Source organism: Pseudophryne corroboree, chromosome 11 (assembly GCF_028390025.1).
Source record: "Pseudophryne corroboree isolate aPseCor3 chromosome 11, aPseCor3.hap2, whole genome shotgun sequence".
In the NCBI taxonomy this organism is placed as follows: Eukaryota; Metazoa; Chordata; class Amphibia; order Anura; family Myobatrachidae; genus Pseudophryne; species Pseudophryne corroboree.
In genome coordinates this window covers 37,904,061-37,930,991 of record NC_086454.1, presented here as the reverse complement: position 1 = coordinate 37,930,991, position 26,931 = coordinate 37,904,061, and the positions used below count along the sequence as shown (strand labels likewise).

The 26,931-nt window shown below is 47.1% G+C and overlaps 1 protein-coding gene across 1 annotated transcript; it reads left to right on the top strand.

The window, feature by feature from the left end:
* The first annotated feature begins 276 nt into the window (after nucleotides 1–276).
* LOC134969881 (protein MANBAL-like) lies at nucleotides 277–6,485 on the top strand. The gene is made up of 3 exons (XM_063946073.1): nucleotides 277–415; nucleotides 2,783–2,950; nucleotides 6,063–6,485. The coding sequence occupies exons 2-3, from the start codon at nucleotides 2,801–2,803 to the stop codon at nucleotides 6,168–6,170; spliced, it is 258 nt and encodes an 85-aa protein (XP_063802143.1). The 5' UTR covers nucleotides 277–415; nucleotides 2,783–2,800; the 3' UTR covers nucleotides 6,171–6,485.
* The last annotated feature ends 20,446 nt before the right edge of the window (nucleotides 6,486–26,931 follow it).

Below are 26,931 nucleotides of genomic sequence, written 5' to 3'. Positions count from 1 at the left end.
AGAGGAACTATCCCGCTGGCCTAGCTCCTCCCCCTTGTGTCGTGCCTCCTCCCCCTGACGTAAAAGGTCCCTTAGGCCACTTGAATCTAGCATCAGCCCTCTCCCCCAGTGACTATTTACAGCCATAATCGTGATGTGATTGGCTATTTTCATTGTCTATCAAACAAGCACTTCCTGCCGATTGGTTTACTTCAAATGCTGTGCTATAGGCAGGATGTACTGCCCATCATCCTATTCATAATGCGATTGGTTCTCTCTAGGCACGAGGGAGGGAGCAGACTGGGATCACTCTCAGCCAGGCAAGCTGAATGTGAACGTACAGTAGGCTCACTTCCGGGTCATGTGACTCACCGGCCAGGTACAGAGGCTGCAGAGCACCCACAGCAAATCTGGTCTCCCTGCTCCCGTCCTCAGGGTAAGTGGTGGTCATGCCTTGCTCTGCCCAGCGTACCAGGGCGTGCTGCCACCCTCCTTCAGCCTCATACTAGTGCCTGGGTTCCTGCTCTCTCATTCACTGTACAGTACCTTGGCTAGGGGTGGCTATTGGATACTGATGGGTAACAACTGCTGAATTATTATCATCATCATCATCTTATTTTATTTGGCGCCACAAGGGGTCCACAGCGCCTTACAAAGTACACAAACAATGAACAAAACAAGAGATAAGTGACATAGGCGTCTATTTACTAAGCCTTGGATGGAGATAAAGTACCAGCCAATTCCCTCTTAACTACCATGTCACAGGCTGGGTATGAAAAATGACAGCTAGGAGCCGATTGGCTGGTACGTCCACTTTACCTCCATCCAAGGCTTAGTAAATACACCCCTTAGGGTGGGTACACTTTAGAACGAACTCAGGACATATCGGCCTGATCGCTCAGTGTGTGCCTGGGATTGCACGCTCCCGCGGGTTGCATGTGATATCTTCCGGTCAGTCGCACTGCACGGCCAGCTAGGAGATAATGTGTACGATAGCATGGCATCCAGTGGGTACTGGATGGCTGCCAGCTATTGCATGCAGATTTCCGATGCTCATTCATCAATGGCTGGCCGTTTATGTGCAGCTATGGAGACCCTGGAGTGGTGTCTGCAGTAATGTGCGCATACGCAAAGCGGGGCGGCAGATGTAACGTGCAGAGAGAGTTAGATTTGGGTGGGGTGTGTTCAAACTGAAATCTAAATTGCAGTGTAAAAATAAAGCAGCCAGTATTTACCCTGCACAGAAACAAAATAACCCACCCAAATCTAACTCTCTCTGCACGTTACATCTGCCCCCCCTTCAGTGCACATGGGGGGGTCATTCCGAGTTGATCGCACGCTGTCGATCTTCGCTGCGCTGCGATCAGGTCTCTACTGCACATGCGTATGCACTGCAATGCGCACGCGGATCGTTGCTGAGCTATGGATTTAACGAAGAATCCATACGCACAGCCGATCGCAAGTAGATTGACAGAAAGAGGGTGTTTATGGGTGTCAACTGACCGTTTTCTGGGAGTGGTAGGGAAAAAGCAGGCGTGTCCGGGCGTTTGTAGGACGAGTGTATGACGTCAATTCCGGCACCAAAAAGACTGAAGTGATCGCAAGGGCTGAGTAAGTTCAGAGCTACTCTGAAACTGCACAAAATGTTTTTGCAGAGCTCGGCTGCACAGGCGTTCGCACACTTGCAAAGCGAAAATACACTCCCCCGTGGGCGGCGACTATGCGTTTGCACGGCTGCTAAAAACAGCTAGCGAGCGATCAACTCGGAATGAGGGCCATTGTTTTGCCCAACTGCTAACATATTTGCTGCTGCGATCAACTCTGAATTACCCCCACACATGGACCCTTTTCCACTCTCCGTCTTTCTGCTGCGGCTGCCTCTCTCGCCTGTCTTACAGCGATTACTATATGGTAGACCAGTTAGCCTTACACAATAATAATGTATTTCACTATTGTAGATTCTTCCCAATATGCGATTTGCAGCTCGTATACACTCTTGTATATGTGCCACTGCCTTCCTGCTGTTTGTTAGACCTCACGTCCATTTGCAGATATCTGTGCTGCGCTAATGCACTGGTGTTCTGTACATTGTTACGTTACATTGGCCCTCATTCCGAGTTGATCGCACGTAGCAACTTTTTGCTGCTCGTGCGATCAACCTGACGCCGCCTATGGGGGAGTGTATTTTAGCATAGCAAGGCTGCGATCGCTTATGCAGCCCTGCTATGCTAAAAAAGTTTCCTGCAAAACAAGACCAGGGTCAGACCTACTTACCCTGTGCGACGGATCCAGCGACGAAGGTCCCGGGATTGACGTCAGACATCCGCCCTCCAAACGCCTGGACACGCCAGCGTGCGGATCTCCACACCCGGGAAAACGGTGAGTATCCGCCCCAGAACGCCTTCCCGCTGTCAATCTTCTTGCGATCGTTCTAGCGATCAGTTTCTTCTCTCTTCCTGTGGTTGCTCGCTGGGCAATGACACGTGTGCGCATTACGTGCACTGTGCATTGCCTGCACTGCGCATGCGCAGTTCCGATCCGTCCGCACCGCAGCGAAGAACCGCTGCGTGCAAACGGGTCAGAATGACCCCCCTTGTTATGTTGAGTTATTAAGCTGAGTCCGGGCTGTTGCAATTAGCGAATGAGATATGCCCAATTCCCCCAATTTGGTATTCTTTATACAGATGAGTAATTCCATACACAGAATGACCGTATCAGGAATCTGTATTGCCTATATGTATTGCAGAATGATGTCAATCTGGCTAATTACTCATTATTGCTATCTTTCCTTGCTCTCTTACAGGTGGGTGTTCATTACACCATGCCAGAGCCTCTGGATCTCTCACCCCCAGACATTCCGGAGCCAACCTTCCTAGAGACCTTACTTCGTTATGGACTGTTCTGCGGAGCAATCTTTCAGCTCATTTGCATTCTGGCCATTATAATCCCTGGCGGCAAATCACAGGACACGGTAAAAGATATGACCTGCGGAGACGGTTAATGTAGAAATAACACGGCCTGCGTCGCCTTCTGTGCTCTGTGCCTATTTCATGGTTGTGTGCACATGGCTACACGGCTGCAATTTTCTAGGTTCCGGAACTGCGGGATGTGGTCATGTGACCGGTGCTCGGGATCCCGGTGGTCACCATGCCGACGCCAGGATCCCTAGCGTTCAAATGCCCGACAGTCGCCATGCTGACTAACAGGGATTAATTCCACTTGTGGGTGTCCACGAGAACCTGTGGCGAGCGTGGAAGTAGCGACGTTGCTGCCATATTTATCTATGTACATGATCGCAGCTGAAGGCAGATACACCTCCCCCAGAAAATGCACATGACATACCTACCTTCTTGCCTCTACTCCCTATTACCTCCCCAAAATGGTCCCGTCCTGTCAATCGCCCTGCGTTAAAAATCTCGCTGGCGTGTGTACAGTACGATCGCTCTTCATGCGCAATCTGCTGATAATCACTCAGTTGCTTGAACATCGGTACTGCGTACAGACATGAATTACCTGGCATTTGAGTGACACTGCCGCTATGCCATAGGTTCTCAAACTCAGTCCTCAGGACCCCACACAGTGCATGTTTTGCAGGTAACCCAGCAGGTGCACAGGTGTATTAATTACTCACTGACACATTTGAAAAGGTCCACAGGTGGAGCTAATTATTTCACTTGTGATTCTGTGAGGAGACCTGCAAAACATGCACTGTGTGGGGTCCTGAGGACCGAGTTTGAGAACCTGTGCGCTATGCAGATTTGATTACATTGCTGTTGCTTTAATGATTACCCAAGATCCTTTTCTATGTGTACATTATAACATTATAATGATTAGAAACCTGTACTCAGTGAGAGGTTGTGTGTTGTGCTATTGGCATTGTTAAAACTCACACACGCGTTCCGCCTGTAAGCTGTGACCTTCAAACATTATATTGTGCAGTGTGTATTAAATTGCAATATATTAGTCTCCAGTTCTCATTAGTATGTGTCATGATGGTTTTTGTTGCCGGTCCATCAGATTCATCCTCGTGATTATTCTGCATAGTGCGCTGCCACGTAGGTCCTGTGCATTGGGTGCTGAGATGGGGAGCTAGTACAATATGTCAACTACAGTCTTAGGGCCTAATTCAGGTCTTATCGCAATTTCTGAGAGGGCCCCGATCTGCGCACACACACAATTCCCGCCTTGCGCGCGCGTAAGCAGGTAATGCGGTCGTTCCGCATTAACTGCAAACGCCGCTGCCTGATTGACTGGCAGTGGCATTCGCGGGGTGCAGCGACCGAGCGTTTTCGGGGCGGCGCTGGAGAAACGGGGGCATGCCAGCTGTGTATTTGGGGCACGCGCCGCTCTGATCGAAAAAATGTCGGTGGGACTCCTGCTTTTGCAGCCAGGCTGCGCCGACAGGAGTCTTCACTAGTTTCTGTGACCACGTTCTAATTGGGGCGTGACCGCAATTAGAGCTTGATTGCAGTGGGTGTGCAGTGGTTAGTATGCTGGGCGGCTTGGTCCTGCGATGGGCGGTTCCCAGCGTGCGATTGAAAAGATAGCAAGTTCTGCTTTTTAGCAGAATCTGCCATCCTTACTGAATTGAGGTCTTGATTCAGGTTGGTAAGCAAACCCCAAAAAAGTTATCAATTGGGCAAAACCATGTTGCACTGCAGGTGGGGCAGATGTAACATGTGCAGAGAGAGTTAGATTTTGGTGGGGTGTGTTCAAACTGAAATCTGAATCTCAGTGTAAAATTTAAGCAGCCAGCATTTACCCTGCACAGAAACAATATAACCCACCCAAATCTAACACTCTGCACATGTTACATCTGCCCCCCCCTGCTGCGCAACCTGGTTTTGCCCAATTGCTAACTTTTTGGTTTGCTAACAAACCTGAATAACACCCATAATCTGCAATTATTTGTTAATTAATAGTTATTTATATAGCGCACACATTACTTGCTCTGCAGAGAATATTTAGTGAACCAGCAGTCCCTGTCGCGATGGAACTTACTATCTTTGGGGGGGGTGAATCATAATGCCAGAAATAATACCAAGGGTTAGCCGCGTTAAGCTGCAGCTTCCAGGCTAGCTGCCAGGTGCGATGTAACTTTCGGGTTGCGACTGGCCCTGAAGCTTATGTAACGCAGATCTTTGCTTACAGTTCCACGCAAGGGTGTGAGCAGATATCCGCCATAACTGCAGCCTCCGTTGTGTGAGGCAGTAATGCTAACCACTCCGCCACCATGCTAGGTAGAATCGTTCATAATCTGTATGAAAAGGAGAAATATAATCTACATATAATTCTTCTGTAATACCTCTCATTCATTTTATAGTTGAATGTTAGAATATTTTGTGTTGTACATTCAGGACTTACTAAATCCATCATGGCTAATAAGTCTCTTTGGTGGTTATGTATCAAGCCTTGGAGAGAGATAATGTACTAACCAGTCAGCTTCCGTCATTTTACAGGCTTAGGAGGGGGGTAATTGTCAAGGCTTGGAAAGAGAAAGCACTGACCAGTCGGCTCCTAACTCATTTTTCAAACAGCCTATAAAATGACTGGTTGGTTAGTACTTTATCTCTCTCCATGCTGTGATAAATAACTTCCTGTGGGGGAGATGTACTAATCCTTAGTGATAAAGTACCAACCAATCAGCTCCTAACTACCATGTTACAGGTTGGGTTTGAAAAACGACACTTAGGAGCTCTAAGCGGCGTTTGGCTGCCGTTTAGAGGGCACGGTCCGGGCAACGCAGGCGTGCCCGGACTGTCGGGGGGTCGGTCCGCGGCGGCTGCGTGTGACGTCAGCTCCTGCCAGTGCGCAGGAGTTGTGCTGGCAGGGAGCTACTCTTCCAGTACAAAAGCATCGCCTCTGTGCAATGCTTTTTGTACTTGTGCGCCGGGGCAGGGTCTGACATGCGGGGCGGACTAGTCCTGTGCTGGGCGTCCCACCCCCCCCCAGCATGTCAGGGAAGCTAATCGTAGATGTGCTAAATTTAGCACATCTACAATCAGGTTTGAATTAGGCCCCTTGTGGGAAATACAACATTTGGTAGTTCTCCTAGACATTTATTCTTTCCCTTTACTCCCTAGGACTCTGACTCTCCTGAAGTGAAAAGCACGGAGGTCCTACGGAAACCCAAATTGGCTGTTGCACCAGCTGGAAAAAAGCCAAAGAAAGAGACAAAGAAGAAGAGGTGAAAGGATAGAGTATCCTCCAACTTCACTGATGAAGCCTTCTCCTGCCAGCCTTACCTACACTGATGAGACTTCCGCAGTCCGGCTGGCTTGGTTATACCACTAACCTTGGCATTGGTGTGTCAGACATTTCATATGGTGCAATGAATAATATTAGTTTTATACACAATTATTATCTTGAAATGTGAGTTGGGATATGCAGCTATTGTATTGTGCAGTGAATATTATTACTTATTATTATTAGATCATGCATGTACTGGAATAGTCTATGATGTAGTTGTAGTAGAAGAATGAAATAAACACTAAGTTTTTTTTCTATCATCCGTATTCCGCCTATCAACAGAGGACACCGGCTGATGAGATAAGCATGTTCTGCTGTAATATCTTCATTCTTTTGATTATAATGATAAATCGGTCACAATCGGCGTTGATACATTGTGTAGCAAAAGTCTTTTAGATTGTAGTTACAACCTGTATTAAAATATCTTACTTTATATGCTCTCCTAGGCATACGGCTCCCTGTGGGTGCGGGCGGGGGCTCGTGCAGCCGGCTCCCTGTGGGTGCGGGCGGGGGCTCGTGCAGCCGGCTCCCTGTGGGTGCGGGCGGGGGCTCGTGCAGCCGGCTCCCTGTGGGTGCGGGCGGGGGCTCGTGCAGCCGGCTCCCTGTGGGTGCGGGCGGGGGCTCGTGCAGGGGGCGGGGGCTTGTGCAGCCGGCTCCCTGTGGGTGCAGGCGGGGGCTCGTGCAGGAAAGATAACAAGAGAAACGGCTGCGCTGATTGTCAGAAATATAATGAAGAGAGAACCAACGTATAAAATATAAAAATTTAATAAGAAAATAAATATAAAAGTATGATAATGACAATAAACACAATGAAGAATGGATGAATTAGGCGAAATAACTTGTCTCAAAGTGTCAACACAATTAAAGGACTTATAACGTACTGCAGCTGTAGTATATAGAGCTGGGTGCAGGCGGGGGCTTGTGCAGCCGGCTCCCTGTGGGTGCAGGCGGGGGCTCGTGCAGCCGGCTCCCTGTGGGTGCAGGCTGGGGCTCGTGCAGTCGGCTCCCTGTGGGTGCAGGCGGGGGCTCGTGCAGTCTGCTCCCTGTGGGTGCGGGCTGGGGCTCGTGCAGGGGGCGGGGGCTCGTGCAGCCGGCTCCCTATGGGTGCAGGCGAGGCTCGTGCAGCTGGCTCCCTGTGGGTGCGACGGCGGCTCGTGCAGCCGGCTCCCTGTGGGTGCGGGTGGGGGCTCGTGCAGCCGGCTCCCTGTGGATGCGGGCGGGGGCTCGTGCAGCCGGCTCCCTGTGGGTGCGGCGGGGGCTCGTGCAGCCGGCTCCCTGTGGGTGCGGGCGGGGGCTTGTGCAGCCGGCTCCCTGTGGGTGCGGGCGGGGGCTCGTGCAGGGGGCGGGGGCTCGTGTAGCCGGCTCCCTGTGGGTGTGGGCTGGGGCTCGTGCAGGGGGCGGGGGCTCGTGCAGCCGGCTCCTTGTGGGTGCGGTGGGGGCTCGTGCAGCCGGCTCCTTGTGGGTGCGGTGGGGTCTCGTGCAGCCGGCTCCCTGTACAGCCGAGTTGGAACTGCATCTGTTTATGGGCCACTGGAAACACTACGTAGGTCACTGCAGTACTTGCCGTAGGAACCAAACCTATAATGTATTGTCCAATCTCTGAGAGACACAATGCTGCTGAATTAGGAGTAATAATAAGGAGTAACTTTGCACCTCCTGTAGATGCACCTTTACAAGAACCAGGCTCATTAGGGAATAGATGGGGAATGTACACAAAATGCTTCCATAGGCTCATATGGATGATGCACAGTAGAATTGATGACATTTCTAAACTATAATTTGAAATTCTATAGACTGTCCTCTGCTCCTAACAATGGAATATTGGAGCCAGATAATGACTGTGTCTTGTCCAGACCCCGCTCTCCATAGAACGAAGTCTTCTTAAGTGGTAGTTACGTCTTGAAGATCCCAATGAGATGCTTGAACTTGTGAGTGAGTGAGTAACAGGCTCTAAAATTAATCCTGCATATCAATAGTCACCCGAGAAACACGGCCCATGGGCCAATATTAGAGGGTGGGGTGAGGCCCCCACTTTACAATGTTCTGATCTGCTCATAGTATAGCGGAGGGCGGGGCTGCAATGATGCAATTGCACCTCCTGCCAATGCCACGCCCCCTGTTGTGCCTCCTGGAGGGGACAGCCAGAAAATGGGCAAGTATGCGTAAATATGTAGAGGATTCAGTATGATAGCCTGGCTGATGAGTTGCCGGTGGTTAGAATACCGACGTCGGCATCCCGATAGTGTAAAGCTCGACGGGGGGAGGTAAGACTGACCTCCCTCTCCCCTACCCTCTAACCCTCTATTTCCGCTGCCTAACCTTCACTTTGTGATGCTTAACCCTAACACCCCCCCCCCCCCCTAATGCCTAAACCTAACCCCACCTTCCCCGCAACCTAGCCCTCCCTCCTTGGTGCCTGAACACCTCTCCCTGCAGCCAACCCTGACCTCCCACTTCCCCCTCACAGTAATCCGCCCGCTATACTTGCGGTCGGGATGCCGGCGTCAGTCTCCTGACGCAGGGTCTAATTCAGCATGATACGCTAAAGTACTAAAATCGGTGGTCGCAATCCGATGGCATTCTAAGTCCTGTCAGGGTTCGGTGACGGCGTCAACGGTGCGTGTTGTGGGCATTGACGCACTATTTGGGGGGGGCGCAGCCTGGACCACGCAAGCGTGGCTGGAGCAATTGCGAGGTGGTCTGCGACAACTGCGGAATGTCACATGCATTCGACGCTACCCAAATCATGGCGGCCCCCGTCTGCAGGCAGGGGGCTACCCTGATCAGACGACCACTTCGCTGCTTAGCGAATCCTTTGCATGTTAGCAAATTGCGCATGTTACAATCCATGCTGAATCAGGCCCCTGTCGGCATTCCAGCGTTGGTATTCTGATGGTTGTTGGCATTCCGGTGTCGGCATTCCGGCTGTCGGGCATCTTGACAGCATCCCAGTTTACCTCTAGAGCCCCAGCCGACCATCTTTGCATCCTGTGCTTCTTTTGTATTTCAAACTTCCTCACTTCACCATTAAAGGACTTCTGAGTCGTCCTAAAACGAAGTTACAGGATTCTGCAGCCAAAATCTCCCAGGGTCATATAATGTATGGGGGCCTCTATAAGGGAGCAGAATATCACCACAGCGGTGGCTGCTTAGTGTCACAGAGATGATTATACTGCGGCAGGAAGTCATACTGAGCGTAACAATCACCTTCCCAATGCACAGCAGCATATAACGCCACAGAGCAGCATATGGAGTCACAGAACAGTATATATAACACCACAGGACACAACAGAGCAGCATATGGAGTCACGGAACAGTATATATAACGCCACAGGATGCAACAGCAGCATATGGAGTCACAGTACAGTATATATAACGACACAGGACGCAACAGAGCAGCATATGGAGTCACAGAACAGTATATATGACGCCACAGGACGCAACAGAGCAGCATATGGAGTTACAACAGTATATATAACGCCACAGGACGCAACAGAGCAGCATATGGAGTCACAGAACAGTATATATAACGCCACAGGACGCAACAGAGCAGCATATGGAGTCACAGAACAGTATATATAACGCCACAGGACGCAACAGAGCAGCATATGGAGTCACAGAACAGTATATATAACGCCACAGGACGCAACAGAGTAGCATATGGAGTCACAGTACAGTATATATAACGCCACAGGATGCAACAGCAGCATATGGAGTCACAGTACAGTATATATAACGCCACAGGACGCAACAGAGCAGCATATGGAGTCACAGAACAGTATATATAATGCCACAGGATGCAACAGAGCAGCATATGGAGTCACAGTACAGTATATATAACGCCACAGGATGCAACAGAGCAGCATATGGAGTCACAGAACAGTATATATAACACCACAGGATGCAACAGAGCAGCATATGGAGTCACACAACAGTATATATAATGCCATAGAACACAACAGAGCAGCATATGGAGTCTCAGAACAGTATATATAACGCCACAGTACACAAAAGAGCAGCATATGGAGTCACAGAACAGTATCTATAGCATCACAGGACCCAACAGAGCAGCACAGAACAGTATATATAATGCCACAGAACACAACAGAGCAGCACATGAAGTCAAAGAACAGTATATATAACTCCACAGGACACAACAGAGCAGCATATGGAGTCATATAACAGAAGAAAATATATGACCACAGTGCAGTACATAGTAGTACATAGTACAGGTCGAGTCTCCCTTATCCAAAATGCTTGGGACCAGAGGTATTTTGGATATCGGATTTTTCCGTATTTTGGAATAATTGCATACTATAATGAGATATCATGGTGATGGGACCTAAGTCTAAGCACAGAATGCATTTATGTTACATATACACCTTATACACACAGCCTGAAGGTCATTTTAGCCAATATTTTTAATAACTTTGTGCATTGAACAAAGTGTATCTACATTCACACCATTCATTTATGTTTCATATACACCTTATACACACAGCCTGAAGGTCATTTAATACAATATTTTTTAATAACTTTGTGTGTTAAACAAAGTTTGTGTACATTGAGCCATCAAAAAACAAAGGTTTCACTATCTCACTCTCACGCAAAAAAGTCCGTATTTCGGAATATTCCGTATTTCGGAATATTTGGATATGGGATACTCAACCTGTATAAGTAAATATGACACCACAGTGCAGTATATAGTAATACAGGATATAGCGGAAATATATGACACCACAGTGCAGTATAGTGATACAGGATATAACAGGAAAGTATATGGCACCACAGTACAGTACATAATAATAAAGGACATAACAGGGAAATATATGACACCACAGTACAGTACATAATAATAAAGGACATAATGGAAATATATGGCACCACAGTACAGTACATAATAATAAAGGACATAACAGGGAAATATATGACACCACAGTACAGTACATAATAATAAAGGACATAACAGAGAAATATATGGCACCACAGTGCAGTATATAATAATAAAGCACATAACAGGGAAATATATGGCACCACAGTTCAGTATATAATAATACAGGACATAAGGTAAATATATGGCACCACAGTACGGTATATAATAATACAGGACATAACAGGGAAATATATGTCACCACAGTACAGTATATAATAATACAGGACATAAGGTAAATATATGGCACCACAGTGCAGTATATAATAATACAGGACATAACAGGGAAATATATGTCACCACAGTACAGTATATAATAATACAGGACATAAGGTAAATATATGGCACCACAGTGTAGTACATAGTGATACAGGACATAACAAGTACATATATGTTACTACATTGCAGTATATTGGACATACTAGGGAAATATATGGAACCACTGTACGGTATATATGGGCATAGGACAACAAATGATATCATAAAAAGGGTATATAGCAGGGACCAATACTGTGTGACAGAGCAGTAAGCAGTTGTACAAGACATAAGAGGGAAATATATGGTACCACAGTGCAGTACATAGTAATACAGGATATAGCGGAAATATATGGTACCACAGTGCAGTAAAGATTGATACGGGGCATAATATAGACGTATACTGTACCACAGTGTGGTATATAGTAACATAGGAAATAAATGATATCACAGAAGGGAATATACTGTAGCAGTACAGGACATAACAGGGGCCACGGTAACCACTTCTTAGCACGGTACATATTATATAATGTACATTACACACACTGGCCAGTGGCCTTGTCCCTTGCTCCTAGCTAGTAATCAGCGTAGACCTGCGACGTCTCCCAGCTTAGACAGCCCCAGTCACTGGTGATCCACTTACTGCCTTTATTTACCATCTCAGACAGGTGTTTAATGTGCTCCTGATTAATACTCTATTGTAGCGGCACAAAGAGCTAATCCCATGTGTACGCGTTCAGAGAATCAATTACATTCCCCCATTAGCTCCATGACTCCATCCTGCAGTTATTCTGTGACTCACTTTGTGCTATATGAACGCTTCATCAGAAATGACAGAACCCATTTTCAGGAAGCGTATTGTACAAATCCCAGTTACTTTCTGAGGCAGACACGTCACATCTGTACAGCAGATGCCTTATTCTGAGGAACAGGGACCACCAACCTCAGCTGGGGCCATATGTACAGTAAAGGCAGCATATGCCTCTATTCCAGGACCATGTGTACAGTATAACTGGTGTGCATGCCTCTATTCCAGGACCATGTGTACAGTATAACTGGTGTGCATGCCTCTATTCCAGGACCATGTGTACAGTATAATTGGTGTGCATGCCTCTATTCCAGGACCATGTGTACAGTATAACTGGTGTGCATGCCTCTATTCCAGGACCATGTGTACAGTATAACTGGTGTGCATGCCTCTATTCCAGGACCATGTGTACAGTATAACTGGTGTGCATGCCTCTATTCCAGGACCATGTGTACAGTATAACTGGTGTGCATGCCTCTATTCCAGGACCATGTGTACAGTATAACTGGTGTGCACGCCTCTATTCCAGACCCATGTGTACAGTATAACTGGTGTGCATGCCTCTATTCCAGGACCATGTGTACAGTATAACTGGTGTGCACGTCTCTATTCCAGGACCATGTGTACAGTATAACTGGTGTGCATGCCTCTATTCCAGGACCATGTGTACAGTATAATATAACTGGTGTGGATGCCTCTATTCCAGGACCATGTGTACAGTATAACGTGTGCATGCCTCTATTCCAGGACCATGTGTACAGTATAACTGGTGTGCACGCCTCTATTCCAGACCCATGTGTACAGTATAACTGGTGTGCATGCCTCTATTCCAGGACCATGTGTACAGTATAACTGGTGTGCATGCCTCTATTCCAGGACCATGTGTACAGTATAACTGGTGTGCATGCCTCTATTCCAGGACCATGTGTACAGTATAACTGGTGTGGATGGCTCTATTCCAGGACCATGTGTACATTATAACTGGTGTGCATGCCTCTATTCCAGGACCATGTGTATAGTATAACTGGTGTGCATGCTTCTATTCCAGGACCATGTGTACAGTATAACTGATGTGTATGGCTCTATTCCAGGACCATGTGTACAGTATAACTGGTGTGCATGCCTCTATTCCAGGACCATGTGTACATTATAACTGGTGTGCATGCCTCTATTCCAGGACCATGTGTACAGTATAACTGGTGTGGATGCCTCTATTCCAGGACCATGTGTACAGTATAACTGGTGTGCATGCCTCTATTCCAGGACCATGTGTACATTATAACTGGTGTGCATGCTTCTATTCCAGGACCATGTGTACAGTATAACTGATGTGTATGGCTCTATTCCAGGACCATGTGTACAGTATAAGTGGTGTGCATACCTCTATTCCAGGACCATGTGTACAGTATAACTGGTGTGGATGCCTCTATTCCAGGACCATGTGTACATTATAACTGGTGTGCATGCCTCTATTCCAGGACCATGTGTACAGTATAACTGGTGTGCATGCCTCTATTCCAGGACCATGTGTACAGTATAACTGGTGTGCATGCCTCTATTCCAGGACCATGTGTACAGTATAACTGGTGTGCATGCCTCTATTCCAGGACCATGTGTACAGTATAACTGGGGTGCATGCCTCTATTCCAGGACCATGTGTACAGTATAATTGGTGTGCATGCCTCTATTCCAGGACCATGTGTACAGTATAACTGGTGTGCATGCCTCTATTTCAGGACCATGTGTACAGTATAACTGGTGTGTATGCCTCTATTCCAGGACCATGTGTACAGTATAACTGGTGTGCATGCCTCTATTCCAGGACCATGTGTACAGTATAACTGGTGTGCATGCCTCTATTCCAGGACCATGTGTACAGTATAACTGGTGTGCATGCCTCTATTCCAGGACCATGTGTACAGTATAACTGGTGTGCATGCCTCTATTCCAGGACCATGTATACAGTATAACTGATGTGTATGCCTCTATTCCAGGGCCATGTGTACGGTATAACTGGTGTGCATGCCTCTATTCCAGGACCATGTGTATAGTATAACTGGTGTGCATGCCTCTATTCCAGGACCATGTGTACAGTATAAGTGGTGTGCATGCCTCTATTCCAGGACCATGTGTACAGTATAACTGGTGTGGATGCCTCTATTCCAGGACCATGTGTACATTATAACTGGTGTGCATGCCTCTATTCCAGGACCATGTGTACAGTATAACTGGTGTGCATGCCTCTATTCCAGGACCATGTGTACTGTATAAGTGGTGTGCATGCCTCTATTCCAGGACCATGTGTACAGTATAACTGGTGTGGATGCCTCTATTCCAGGACCATGTGTACATTATAACTGGTGTGCATGCCTCTATTCCAGGACCATGTGTACAGTATAACTGGTGTGCATGCGTCTATTCCAGGACCATGTGTACTGTATAAGTGTTGTGCATGCCTCTATTCCAGGACCATGTGTACATTATAACTGGTGTGCATGCCTCTATTCCAGGACCATGTGTATAGTATAACTGGTGTGCATGCCTCTATTCCAGGACCATGTGTACAGTATAACGTGTGCATGCCTCTATTCCAGGACCATGTGTACAGTATAACTGGTGTGCACGCCTCTATTCCAGACCCATGTGTACAGTAGAACTGGTGTGCATGCCTCTATTCCAGGACCATGTGTACAGTATAACTGGTGTGCATGCCTCTATTCCAGGACCATGTGTACAGTATAACTGGTGTGCATGCCTCTATTCCAGGACCATGTGTACATTATAACTGGTGTGCATGCCTCTATTCCTGGACCATGTGTACAGTATAACTGGTGTGGATGGCTCTATTCCAGGACCATGTGTACATTATAACTGGTGTGCATGCCTCTATTCCAGGACCATGTGTATAGTATAACTGGTGTGCATGCCTCTATTCCAGGACCATGTATACAGTATAACTGATGTGTATGCCTCTATTCCAGGGCCATGTGTACAGTATAACTGGTGTGCATGCCTCTATTCCAGGACCATGTGTACAGTATAACTGGTGTGCACGCCTCTATTCCAGGACCATGTGTACAGTATAAGTGGTGTGCATGCCTCTATTCCAGGACCATGTGTATAGTATAACTGATGTGTATGCCTCTATTCCAGGACCATGTGTACAGTATAAGTGGTGTGCATGCCTCTATTCCAGGACCATGTGTACAGTATAAGTGGTGTGCATGCCTCTATTCCAGGACCATGTGTACAGTATAACTGATGTGTATACCTCTATTCCAGGGCCATGTGTACAGTATAACTGGTGTGCATGCCTCTATTCCAGGACCATGTGTACAGTATAACTGGTGTGCACGCCTCTATTCCAGGACCATGTGTACAGTATAACTGGTGTGCATGCCTCTATTCCAGGACCATGTGTACAGTATAACTGGTGTGCATGCCTCTATTCCAGGACCATGTGTACAGTATAACTGGTGTGTATGCCTCTATTCCAGGACCATGTGTACAGTATAACTGGTGTGTATGCCTCTATTCCAGGACCATGTGTACAGTATAACTGGTGTGTATGCCTCTATTCCAGGACTATGTGTATAGTATAACTGGTGTGCATGCCTCTATTCCAGGACCATGTGTACAGTATAACTGGTGTGCACGCCTCTATTCCAGGACCATGTGTACAGTATAACTGGTGTGCATGCATCTATTCCAGGGTCACGTGTACGGTATAACTGGTGTGCATGCTTCTATTCCAGGACCATGTGTACAGTATAACTGGTGTGCATGCCTCTATTCCAGGACCATGTATACAGTATAACTGGTGTGTATGCCTCTATTCCAGGACCATGTGTACGGTATAACTGGTGTGCATGCCTCTATTCCAGGACCATGTATACAGTATAACTGATGTGCATGCCTCTATTCCAGGACCATGTGTACAGTATAACTGGTGTGCATGCCTCTATTCCAGGACCATGTATACAGTATAACTGATGTGTATGCCTCTATTCCAGGGCCATGTGTACAGTATAACTGGTGTGCATGCCTCTATTCCAGGACCATGTATACAGTATAACTGATGTGTATGCCTCTATTCCAGGGCCATGTGTACGGTATAACTGGTGTGCATGCCTCTATTCCAGGACCATGTGTATAGTATAACTGATGTGCATGCCTCTATTCCAGGGCCATGTGTACGGTATAACTGGTGTGCATGCCTCTATTCCAGGACCATGTGTATAGTATAACTGATGTGTATGCCTCTATTCCAGGACCATGTGTATAGTATAACTGGTGTGCATGCCTCTATTCCAGGACTATGTGTATAGTATAACTGATGTGTATGCCTCTATTCCAGGACCATGTGTATAGTATAACTGATGTGTATGCCTCTATTCCAGGACCATGTGTATAGTATAACTGGTGTGCATGCCTCTATTCCAGGACCATGTGTATAGTATAACTGGTGTGCATGCCTCTATTCCAGGACCATGTGTACAGTATAACTGGTGTGCACGCCTCTATTCCAGGACCATGTGTACAGTATAACTGGTGTGCACGCCTCTATTCCAGGACCATGTGTACAGTATAACTGGTGTGCACGCCTCTATTCCAGGACCATGTGTACAGTATAACTGGTGTGCACGCCTCTATTCCAGGACCATGTGTACAGTATAACTGGTGTGCACGCCTCTATTCCAGGACCATGTGTATAGTATAACTGGTGTGCACGCCTCTATTCCAGGACCATGTGTACAGTATAACTGGTGTGCACGCCTCTATTCCAGGACCATGTGTACAGTATAACTGGTGTGCATGCCTCTATTCCAGGACCATGTGTACAGTATAACTGGTGTGCACGCCTCTATTCCAGGACCATGTGTACAGTATAACTGGTGTGCACGCCTCTATTCCAGGACCATGTGTACAGTATAACTGGTGTGCATGCCTCTATTCCAGGACCATGTGTACAGTATAACTGGTGTGCACGCCTCTATTCCAGGACCATGTGTACAGTATAACTGGTGTGCACGCCTCTATTCCAGGACCATGTGTACAGTATAACTGGTGTGCACGCCTCTATTCCAGGACCATGTGTACAGTATAACTGGTGTGCACGCCTCTATTCCAGGACCATGTGTACAGTATAACTGGTGTGCACGCCTCTATTCCAGACCCATGTGTACAGTATAACTGGTGTGCACGCCTCTATTCCAGGACCATGTGTACAGTATAACTGGTGTGCACGCCTCTATTCCAGGACCATGTGTACAGTATAACTGGTGTGCACGCCTCTATTCCAGGACCATGTGTACAGTATAACTGGTGTGCACGCCTCTATTCCAGGACCATGTGTATAGTATAACTGGTGTGCACGCCTCTATTCCAGACCCATGTGTACGGTATAACTGGTGTGCACGCCTCTATTCCAGGACCATGTGTACAGTATAACTGGTGTGCATGCCTCTATTCCAGGACCATGTGTACAGTATAACTGGTGTGCACGCCTCTATTCCAGGACCATGTGTACAGTATAACTGGTGTGCACGCCTCTATTCCAGGACCATGTGTACAGTATAACTGGTGTGCACGCCTCTATTCCAGGACCATGTGTACAGTATAACTGGTGTGCACGCCTCTATTCCAGGACCATGTGTATAGTATAACTGGTGTGCATGCCTCTATTACAGGACCATACAGTATAAGTGCATTTATTCTTTAATGATACATTCACAATGTCGAGTCAGGTGACCCTTAATATTGTTTATGTATAATGAGTCAAAATAAGATATTCCTATTTAGCTACTATATTTTCCAGTTTAATGTAAGAATTACAGTAAAATATCAGCTCACCTCTGCAACCAAAACGTCCCAGCGGTTGTCAGTTTTATACTCATCGCAGACATGAAAATAACAGGATGAAAATAAGGGAAACTGAGGAGCACAATTTGTTCAATGCTGAATTCTTGACACTCAAGCAGAATCACTTTTGTCTTGTTTCCATAGAAATGCTCTATTATATAGCTTCCTCTTCTTAAACTTTGGAACTGACCAATAAATGTAACACACATTTGCCTATCAGATAATCTAAGTATCCTCTGATGCCCTGGCTGTATCTGGGTACTACACTAGTGCAGTGATTGTTGGAGGGTAGCAATAGCCACCAGCTAAGTAATGGTTGGAAAGCTCCTCTGGTGGTGCTGGACACTAAACTACCGCTGTGCGGTCTGTCTGTACTGTACACACGTACATTTTTTCTTCTTCATGTTAATCCCCCATGTCATATTACGAAGTTCTGGTCACAGTTAGCAATCTTCCCGGTGTGTTTAATGCTTGAACACCTAAGAAAATTCTGCAGCTGATCAAGGCTCATACACAGCAGAATAATCCAAGCAATATTCCAGTAAAATCTGCAGAGTGTATGGGAGTAACTCAGCAATGCATTTCAAAGGGAGTAAAGAAAGAAAAAGATAAGAAAATGTCTGGCTGCTCAGAGTTTACAATAGCCATGAAAAATGACAATTATAAGCCATGGTCATTCAATAGTGATATGTTGCTATCCAGAGATCTCTTGTGGATGTTACTACTACAGACAGGCCAGAGGTTAATAACAAAATCATTGAATAATACACCCATCTGAAGACCGTTCACATAAAATAAGAATTTACTTACCGATAATTCTATTTCTCGTAGTCCGTAGTGGATGCTGGGGACTCCGTAAGGACCATGGGGAATAGCGGCTCCGCAGGAGACTGGGCACAAAAGTAAAGCTTTAGAACTACCTAGTGTGCACTGGCTCCTCCCCCTATGACCCTCCTCCAAGCCTCAGTTAGGATACTGTGCCCGGACGAGCGTACACAATAAGGAAGGATTTTGAATCCCGGGTAAGACTCATACCAGCCACACCAATCACACCATATAACTTGTGATCTAAACCCAGTTAACAGCATGATAACAGAGGAGCCTCTAGAAAAGATGGCTCACTACAGCAATAACCCGATTTTTTGGTAACAATAACTATGTACCAGTATTGCAGACAATCCGCACTTGGGATGGGCGCCCAGCATCCACTACGGACTACGAGAAATAGAATTATCGGTAAGTAAATTCTTATTTTCTCTGACGTCCTAGTGGATGCTGGGGATTCCGTAAGGACCATGGGGATTATACCAAAGCTCCCAAACGGGCGGGAGAGTGCGGATGACTCTGCAGCACCAAATGAGAGAACTCCAGGTCCTCCTCAGCCAGGGTATCAAATTTGTAGAATTTTACAAACGATATTTGCTCCTGACCAAGTAGCTGCTCGGCAAAGTTGTAAAGCCGAGACCCCTCGGGCAGCCGCCCAAGATGAGCCCACCTTCCTTGTGGAATGGGCTTTTACAGATTTTGGCTGTGGCAGGCCTGCCACAGAATGTGCAAGCTGAATTGTACTACAAATCCAACGAGCAATAGTCTGCTTAGAAGCAGGAGCACCCAGCTTGTTGGGTGCATACAGAATAAACAACGAGTCAGATTTTCTGACTCCAGCCGTCCTGGAAACCTATATTTCCAGGGCCCTGACAACGTCTAGCAACTTGGAGTCCTCCAAGTCCCTAGTAGCCGCAGGCACCACATTAGGTTGATTCAGGTGAAACGCTGAAAACCACCTTAGGGAGAAACTGAGGACAAGTCCTCAATTCCGCCCTGTCCGAATGGAAAATCAGATGAGGGCTTTTACAGGATAAAGCCGCCAATTCTGACACGCACCTGGCCCAGGCCAGGGCCAACAGCATGACCACTTTCCATGTGAGATATTTTAACTCCACATATTTAAGTGGTTCAAACCAATGTGACTTTTGGAACCCAAAAACTACATTTAGATCCCAAGGTGCCACTGGAGGCACAAAAGGAGGCTGTATATACAGTACCCCTTTCACAAACGTCTGAACTTCAGGGACTGAAGCTAGTTCTTTTTGGAAGAAAATTGACAGGGCCGAAATTTGAACCTTAATGGACCCCCATTTCAGGCCCATAGACACTCCTGTTTGCAGGAAATGTAGGAATCGACCTAGTTGAAAATTCCTCCGTCGGGGCCTTACTGGCCCCGCACCACGCAACATATTTTCGCCAAATGCGGTGATAATGTTTTGCGGTTATATCTTTCCTGGCTTTGATCAGGATAGGAATGACTTCATCCGGAATGCCTTTCTCCTTCAGGATCCGGCGTTCAACCGCCATGCCGTCAAACGCAGCCGCGGTAACTCTTGGAACAGACAGGGTCCTTGCTGGAGCAGGTCCCTTCTTAGAGGTAGAGGCCACGGATCCTCCGTGAGCATCTCTTGAAGTTCCGGTTACCAAGTCCTTCTTGGCCAATCCGGAGCCACGAATATAATGCTTACTCCTCACCATCTTATAATTCTCAGTACCTTGGGTATGAGAGGCAGAGGAGGGAACACATACACTGACTGGTACACCCACTGTGTTACCAGAGCGTCTACAGCTATTGCCTGAGGGTCCCTTGACCTGGCGCAATACTTGTCGAGTTTTATAAACATGTGGAAGACTTCTGGGTGAAGTCCCCACTCTCCCGGGTGGGGGTCGTGTCTGCTGAGGAAGTCTGCTTCCCAGTTGTCCACTCCCGGAATGAATACTGCTGACAGTGCTATCACATGATTTTCCGCCCAGCGAAGAATCCTTGCAGCTTCTGCCTTGCCCTCCTGCTTCTTGTGTCACCCTGTCTGTTTACGTGGGTGACTGCCGTGATGTTGTCCGAATGGATCAACTCCGGGTGACCTTGAAGCAGAGGTCTTGCTGAGCTTAGAGCATTGTAAATGGCCCTTAGCTTCAGGATATTTATGTGAAGTGATGTCTCCAGGCTTGACCATAAGCTCTGGAAATTCCTTCCCTGTGTGACTGCTCCCCAGCCTCGCAGGCTGGCATCCGTGGTCACCAGGACCCAGTCCTGAATGTCGAATCTGCGGCCCTCTAGAAGATGAGCACTCTGCGACAACCACAGGAGAGACACCCTTGTGCTTGGTGACAGGGTTATCCGCTGATGCATCTGAAGATGCGACCCGGACCATTTGTCCAGCAGGTCCCACTGGAAAGTTCTTGCGTGGAATCTGCCGAATGGGATTGCTTCGTAGGAAGCCACCATTTTTCCCAGAACCCTTTCATTGATGTACTGAGACTTGGCTCGGTTATAGGAGGTTCCCGACTAGCTCGGATAACTCCCTGACTTTCTCCTCCCGGAGAAACACCTTTTTCTGGACTGTGTCCAGGATCATCCCTAGGAACAGAAGACGAGTCGTCGGAATCAGCTGCGATTTTGGAATATTGAGAATCCAATCGTGCTGCCGCAACACTACCTGAGATAGTGCTACACCGACCTCCAACTGTTCCCTGGATCTTACCCTTATCAGGGAATCGTCCAAGTAAGGGATAACTAAAATTCCCTTCCTTCGAAAGAGTATCATCATTTCGGCCATTACCTTGGTAAAGACCCGGGGTGCCGTGGACCATCCATACGGCAGCGTCTGAAACTGATAGTGACAGTTCTGTACCACAAAACTGAGGTACCCTTGGTGAGAAGGGTAAATTGGGACATGAAGGTAAGCATCCTTGATGTCCCGAGACATCATGTAGTCCCCTTCTTCCAGGTTCGCAATCACTGCTCTGAGTGACTCAATCTTGAATTTGAACCTCCGTATGTAAGTGTTCAAGATTTTAGATTTAGAATCGGTCTCACCGAGCCGTCCGGCTTCGGTACCACAACAGTGTGGAATAATACCCCGTTCCCTGTTGCAGGAGGGGTACCTTGATTATCACCTGCTGGGAATACAGCTTGTGAATGGCTTCCAAAACTGCCTCCCTGTCAGAGGGAGACATCGGTAAAGCCGACTTTAGGAAACGGCGAGGGGGAGACGTCTCGAATTCCAATTTGTACCCCTGAGATATCACCTGAAGGATCCAGGGGTCTAATTGCGAGTGAGCCCACTGCGCGCTGAAATTCATTGAGACGGGCCCCCACCGTGCCTGATTCTGCTTGTAAAGCCCCAGCGTCATACTGAGGGCTTGGCAGAGGCGGGAGAGGGCTTCTGTTCCTGGGAACTGGCTGATTTCTGCAGCATTTTTCCTCTCCCTCTGTCACGGGGCAGAAATGAGGAACCTTTTGCCCGCTTGCCCACGAAAGGACTGCGCCTGATAATACGGCGTCTTCTTATGTTGAGAGGCGACCTGGGGTACAAACTAGAGATGAGCGGGTTCGGTTTCTCTGAAACCGAACCCGCACGAACTTCATGTTTTTTTCACAGGTCCGAGCAGACTCGGATCCTCCCGCCTTGCTCGGTTAACCCGAGCGCGCCCGAACGTCATCATGACGCTGTCGGATTCTCGCGAGACTCGGATTCTATATAAGGAGCCGCGCGTCGCCGCCATTTTCACACGTGCATTGAGATTGATAGGGAGAGGACGTGGCTGGCGTCCTCTCCATTAGAAATTAGATTAGAAGAGAGAGAGAGATTGTGCAGAGTCAGACAGAGTTTACCACAGTGACCAGTGCAGTTGTTGTTAGTTAACTTTTATTTATTTTAATATATATCCGTTCTCTGCTATATCCGTTCTCTGCCTGAAAAAAAACGATACACAGCAGCAGCCAGTCACACAGTGTGACTCAGTCTGTGTGCACTCAGCTCAGCCCAGTGTGCTGCACATCAATGTATAAAAGGCAAAGCTTATAATAATTGTGGGGGAGACTGGGGAGCACTGCAGGTTGTTATAGCAGGAGCCCCCAGGAGTACATAATATTATATTAATTTAAAATTAAACAGTGCACACTTTTGCTGCAGGAGTGCCACTGCCAGTGTGACTAGTGGTGACCAGTGCCTGACCACCAGTATAGTAGTATATTCATTGTTGTATGTATTGTATACTATCTCTTTATCAACCAGTCTATATTAGCAGCAGACACAGTACAGTGCGGTAGTTCACGGCTGTGGCTACCTCTGTGTCGGCAGTCGGAACTCGGCAGGCAGTCCGTCCATCCATAATTGTATTACAATATATACCACCTAACCGTGGTATTTTTTTTTTCTTTCTTTATACCGTCATAGTGTCATACTAGTTGTTACGAGTATACTACTATCTCTTTATCAACCAGTGTACAGTGCGGTAGTTCACGGCTGTGGCTACCTCTGTGTCGGCAGTCGGCAGGCAGTCCGTCCATCCATAATTGTATTATTATTATAATATATACCACCTAACCGTGGTTTTTTTTCCATTCTTTATACCGTCGTCATAGTGTCATACTAGTTGTTACGAGTATACTACTATCTCTTTATCAACCAGTGTACAGTGCGGTAGTTCACGGCTGTGGCTACCTCTGTGTCGGCAGTCGGCAGGCAGTCCGTCCATCCATAATTGTATTATTATTATAATATATACCACCTAACCGTGGTTTTTTTTCCATTCTTTATACCGTCGTCATAGTGTCATACTAGTTGTTACGAGTATACTACTATCTCTTTATCAACCAGTGTACAGTGCGGTAGTTCACGGCTGTGGCTACCTCTGTGTCGGCAGTCGGCAGGCAGTCCGTCCATCCATAATTGTATTATTATTATAATATATACCACCTAACCGTGGTTTTTTTTCCATTCTTTATACCGTCGTCATAGTGTCATACTAGTTGTTACGAGTATACTACTATCTCTTTATCAACCAGTGTACAGTGCGGTAGTTCACGGCTGTGGCTACCTCTGTGTCGGCAGTCGGCAGGCAGTCCGTCCATCCATAATTGTATTATTATTATAATATATACCACCTAACCGTGGTTTTTTTTCCATTCTTTATACCGTCGTCATAGTGTCATACTAGTTGTTACGAGTATACTACTATCTCTTTATCAACCAGTGTACAGTGCGGTAGTTCACGGCTGTGGCTACCTCTGTGTCGGCAGTCGGCAGGCAGTCCGTCCATCCATAATTGTATTATTATTATAATATATACCACCTAACCGTGGTTTTTTTTCCATTCTTTATACCGTCGTCATAGTGTCATACTAGTTGTTACGAGTATACTACTATCTCTTTATCAACCAGTGTACAGTGCGGTAGTTCACGGCTGTGGCTACCTCTGTGTCGGCAGTCGGCAGGCAGTCCGTCCATCCATAATTGTATTATTATTATAATATATACCACCTAACCGTGGTTTTTTTTTCATTCTTTATACCGTCGTCATAGTGTCATACTAGTTGTTACGAGTATACTACTATCTCTTTATCAACCAGTGTACAGTGCGGTAGTTCACGGCTGTGGCTACCTCTGTGTCGGCAGTCGGCAGGCAGTCCGTCCATCCATAATTGTATTATTATTATAATATATACCACCTAACCGTGGTTTTTTTTCCATTCTTTATACCGTCGTCATAGTGTCATACTAGTTGTTACGAGTATACTACTATCTCTTTATCAACCAGTGTACAGTGCGGTAGTTCACGGCTGTGGCTACCTCTGTGTCGGCAGTCGGCAGGCAGTCCGTCCATCCATAATTGTATTATTATTATAATATATACCACCTAACCGTGGTTTTTTTTCCATTCTTTATACCGTCGTCATAGTGTCATACTAGTTGTTACGAGTATACTACTATCTCTTTATCAACCAGTGTACAGTGCGGTAGTTCACGGCTGTGGCTACCTCTGTGTCGGCAGTCGGCAGGCAGTCCGTCCATCCATAATTGTATTATTATTATAATATATACCACCTAACCGTGGTTTTTTTTCCATTCTTTATACCGTCGTCATAGTGTCATACTAGTTGTTACGAGTATACTACTATCTCTTTATCAACCAGTGTACAGTGCGGTAGTTCACGGCTGTGGCTACCTCTGTGTCGGCAGTCAGCAGGCAGTCCGTCCATCCATAATTGTATTATTATTATAATATATACCACCTAACCGTGGTTTTTTTATACCACCTAACCGTGGCAGTCCGTCCATAATTGTATACTAGTAAACTATCCAATCCATCCATCTCCATTGTTTACCTGAGGTGCCTTTTAGTTCTGCCTATAAAATATGGAGAACAAAAAAGTTGAGGTTCCAAAATTAGGGAAAGATCAAGATCCACTTCCACCTCGTGCTGAAGCTGCTGCCACTAGTCATGGCCGAGACGATGAAATGCCAGCAACGTCGTCTGCCAAGGCCGATGCCCAATGTCATAGTACAGAGCATGTCAAATCCAAAACACCAAATATCAGAAAAAAAAGGACTCCAAAACCTAAAATAAAATTGTCGGAGGAGAAGCGTAAACTTGCCAATATGCCATTTACCACACGGAGTGGCAAGGAACGGCTGAGGCCCTGGCCTATGTTCATGGCTAGTGGTTCAGCTTCACATGAGGATGGAAGCACTCAGCCTCTCGCTAGAAAACTGAAAAGACTCAAGCTGGCAAAAGCACCGCAAAGAACTGTGCGTTCTTTGAAATCCCAAATCCACAAGGAGAGTCCAATTGTGTCGTTTGCGATGCCTGACCTTCCCAACACTGGACGTGAAGAGCATGCGCCTTCCACTATTTGCATGCCCCCTGCAAGTGCTGGAAGGAGCACCCGCAGTCCAGTTCCTGATAGTCAGATTGAAGATGTCAGTGTTGAAGTACACCAGGATGAGGAGGATATGGGTGTTGCTGGCGCTGGGGAGGAAATTGACCAGGAGGATTCTGATGGTGAGGTGGTTTGTTTAAGTCAGGCACCCGGGGAGACACCTGTTGTCCGTGGGAGGAATATGGCCGTTGACATGCCAGGTGAAAATACCAAAAAAATCAGCTCTTCGGTGTGGAGGTATTTCACCAGAAATGCGGACAACAGGTGTCAAGCCGTGTGTTCCCTTTGTCAAGCTGTAATAAGTAGGGGTAAGGACGTTAACCACCTCGGAACATCCTCCCTTATACGTCACCTGCAGCGCATTCATAATAAGTCAGTGACAAGTTCAAAAACTTTGGGTGACAGCGGAAGCAGTCCACTGACCAGTAAATCCCTTCCTCTTGTAACCAAGCTCACGCAAACCACCCCACCAACTCCCTCAGTGTCAATTTCCTCCTTCCCCAGGAATGCCAATAGTCCTGCAGGCCATGTCACTGGCAAGTCTGACGAGTCCTTTCCTGCCTGGGATTCCTCCGATGCATCCTTGCGTGTAACGCCTACTGCTGCTGGCGCTGCTGTTGTTGCCGCTGGGAGTCGATGGTCATCCCAGAGGGGAAGTCGTAAGCCCACTTGTACTACTTCCAGTAAGCAATTGACTGTTCAACAGTCCTTTGCGAGGAAGATGAAATATCACAGCAGTCATCCTACTGCAAAGCGGATAACTGAGTCCTTGACAACTATGTTGGTGTTAGACGTGCGTCCGGTATCCGCCGTTAGTTCACAGGGAACTAGACAATTTATTGAGGCAGTGTGCCCCCGTTACCAAATACCATCTAGGTTCCACTTCTCTAGGCAGGCGATACCGAGAATGTACACGGACGTCAGAAAAAGACTCACCAGTGTCCTAAAAAATGCAGTTGTACCCAATGTCCACTTAACCACGGACATGTGGACAAGTGGAGCAGGGCAGGGTCAGGACTATATGACTGTGACAGCCCACTGGGTAGATGTATGGACTCCCGCCGCAAGAACAGCAGCGGCGGCACCAGTAGCAGCATCTCGCAAACGCCAACTCTTTCCTAGGCAGGCTACGCT

Excerpts from the sequence above, each read along its gene's own strand:
- LOC134969881 (XM_063946073.1), top strand. The coding sequence starts at position 2,801 with ATGCCAGAGCCTCTGGATCTCTCACCCCCAGACATTCCGGAGCCAACC. Across the intron at positions 2,951-6,062 it reads GCGGCAAATCACAGGACACG|GACTCTGACTCTCCTGAAGT; the intron begins GTAAAAGATATG and ends TTTACTCCCTAG.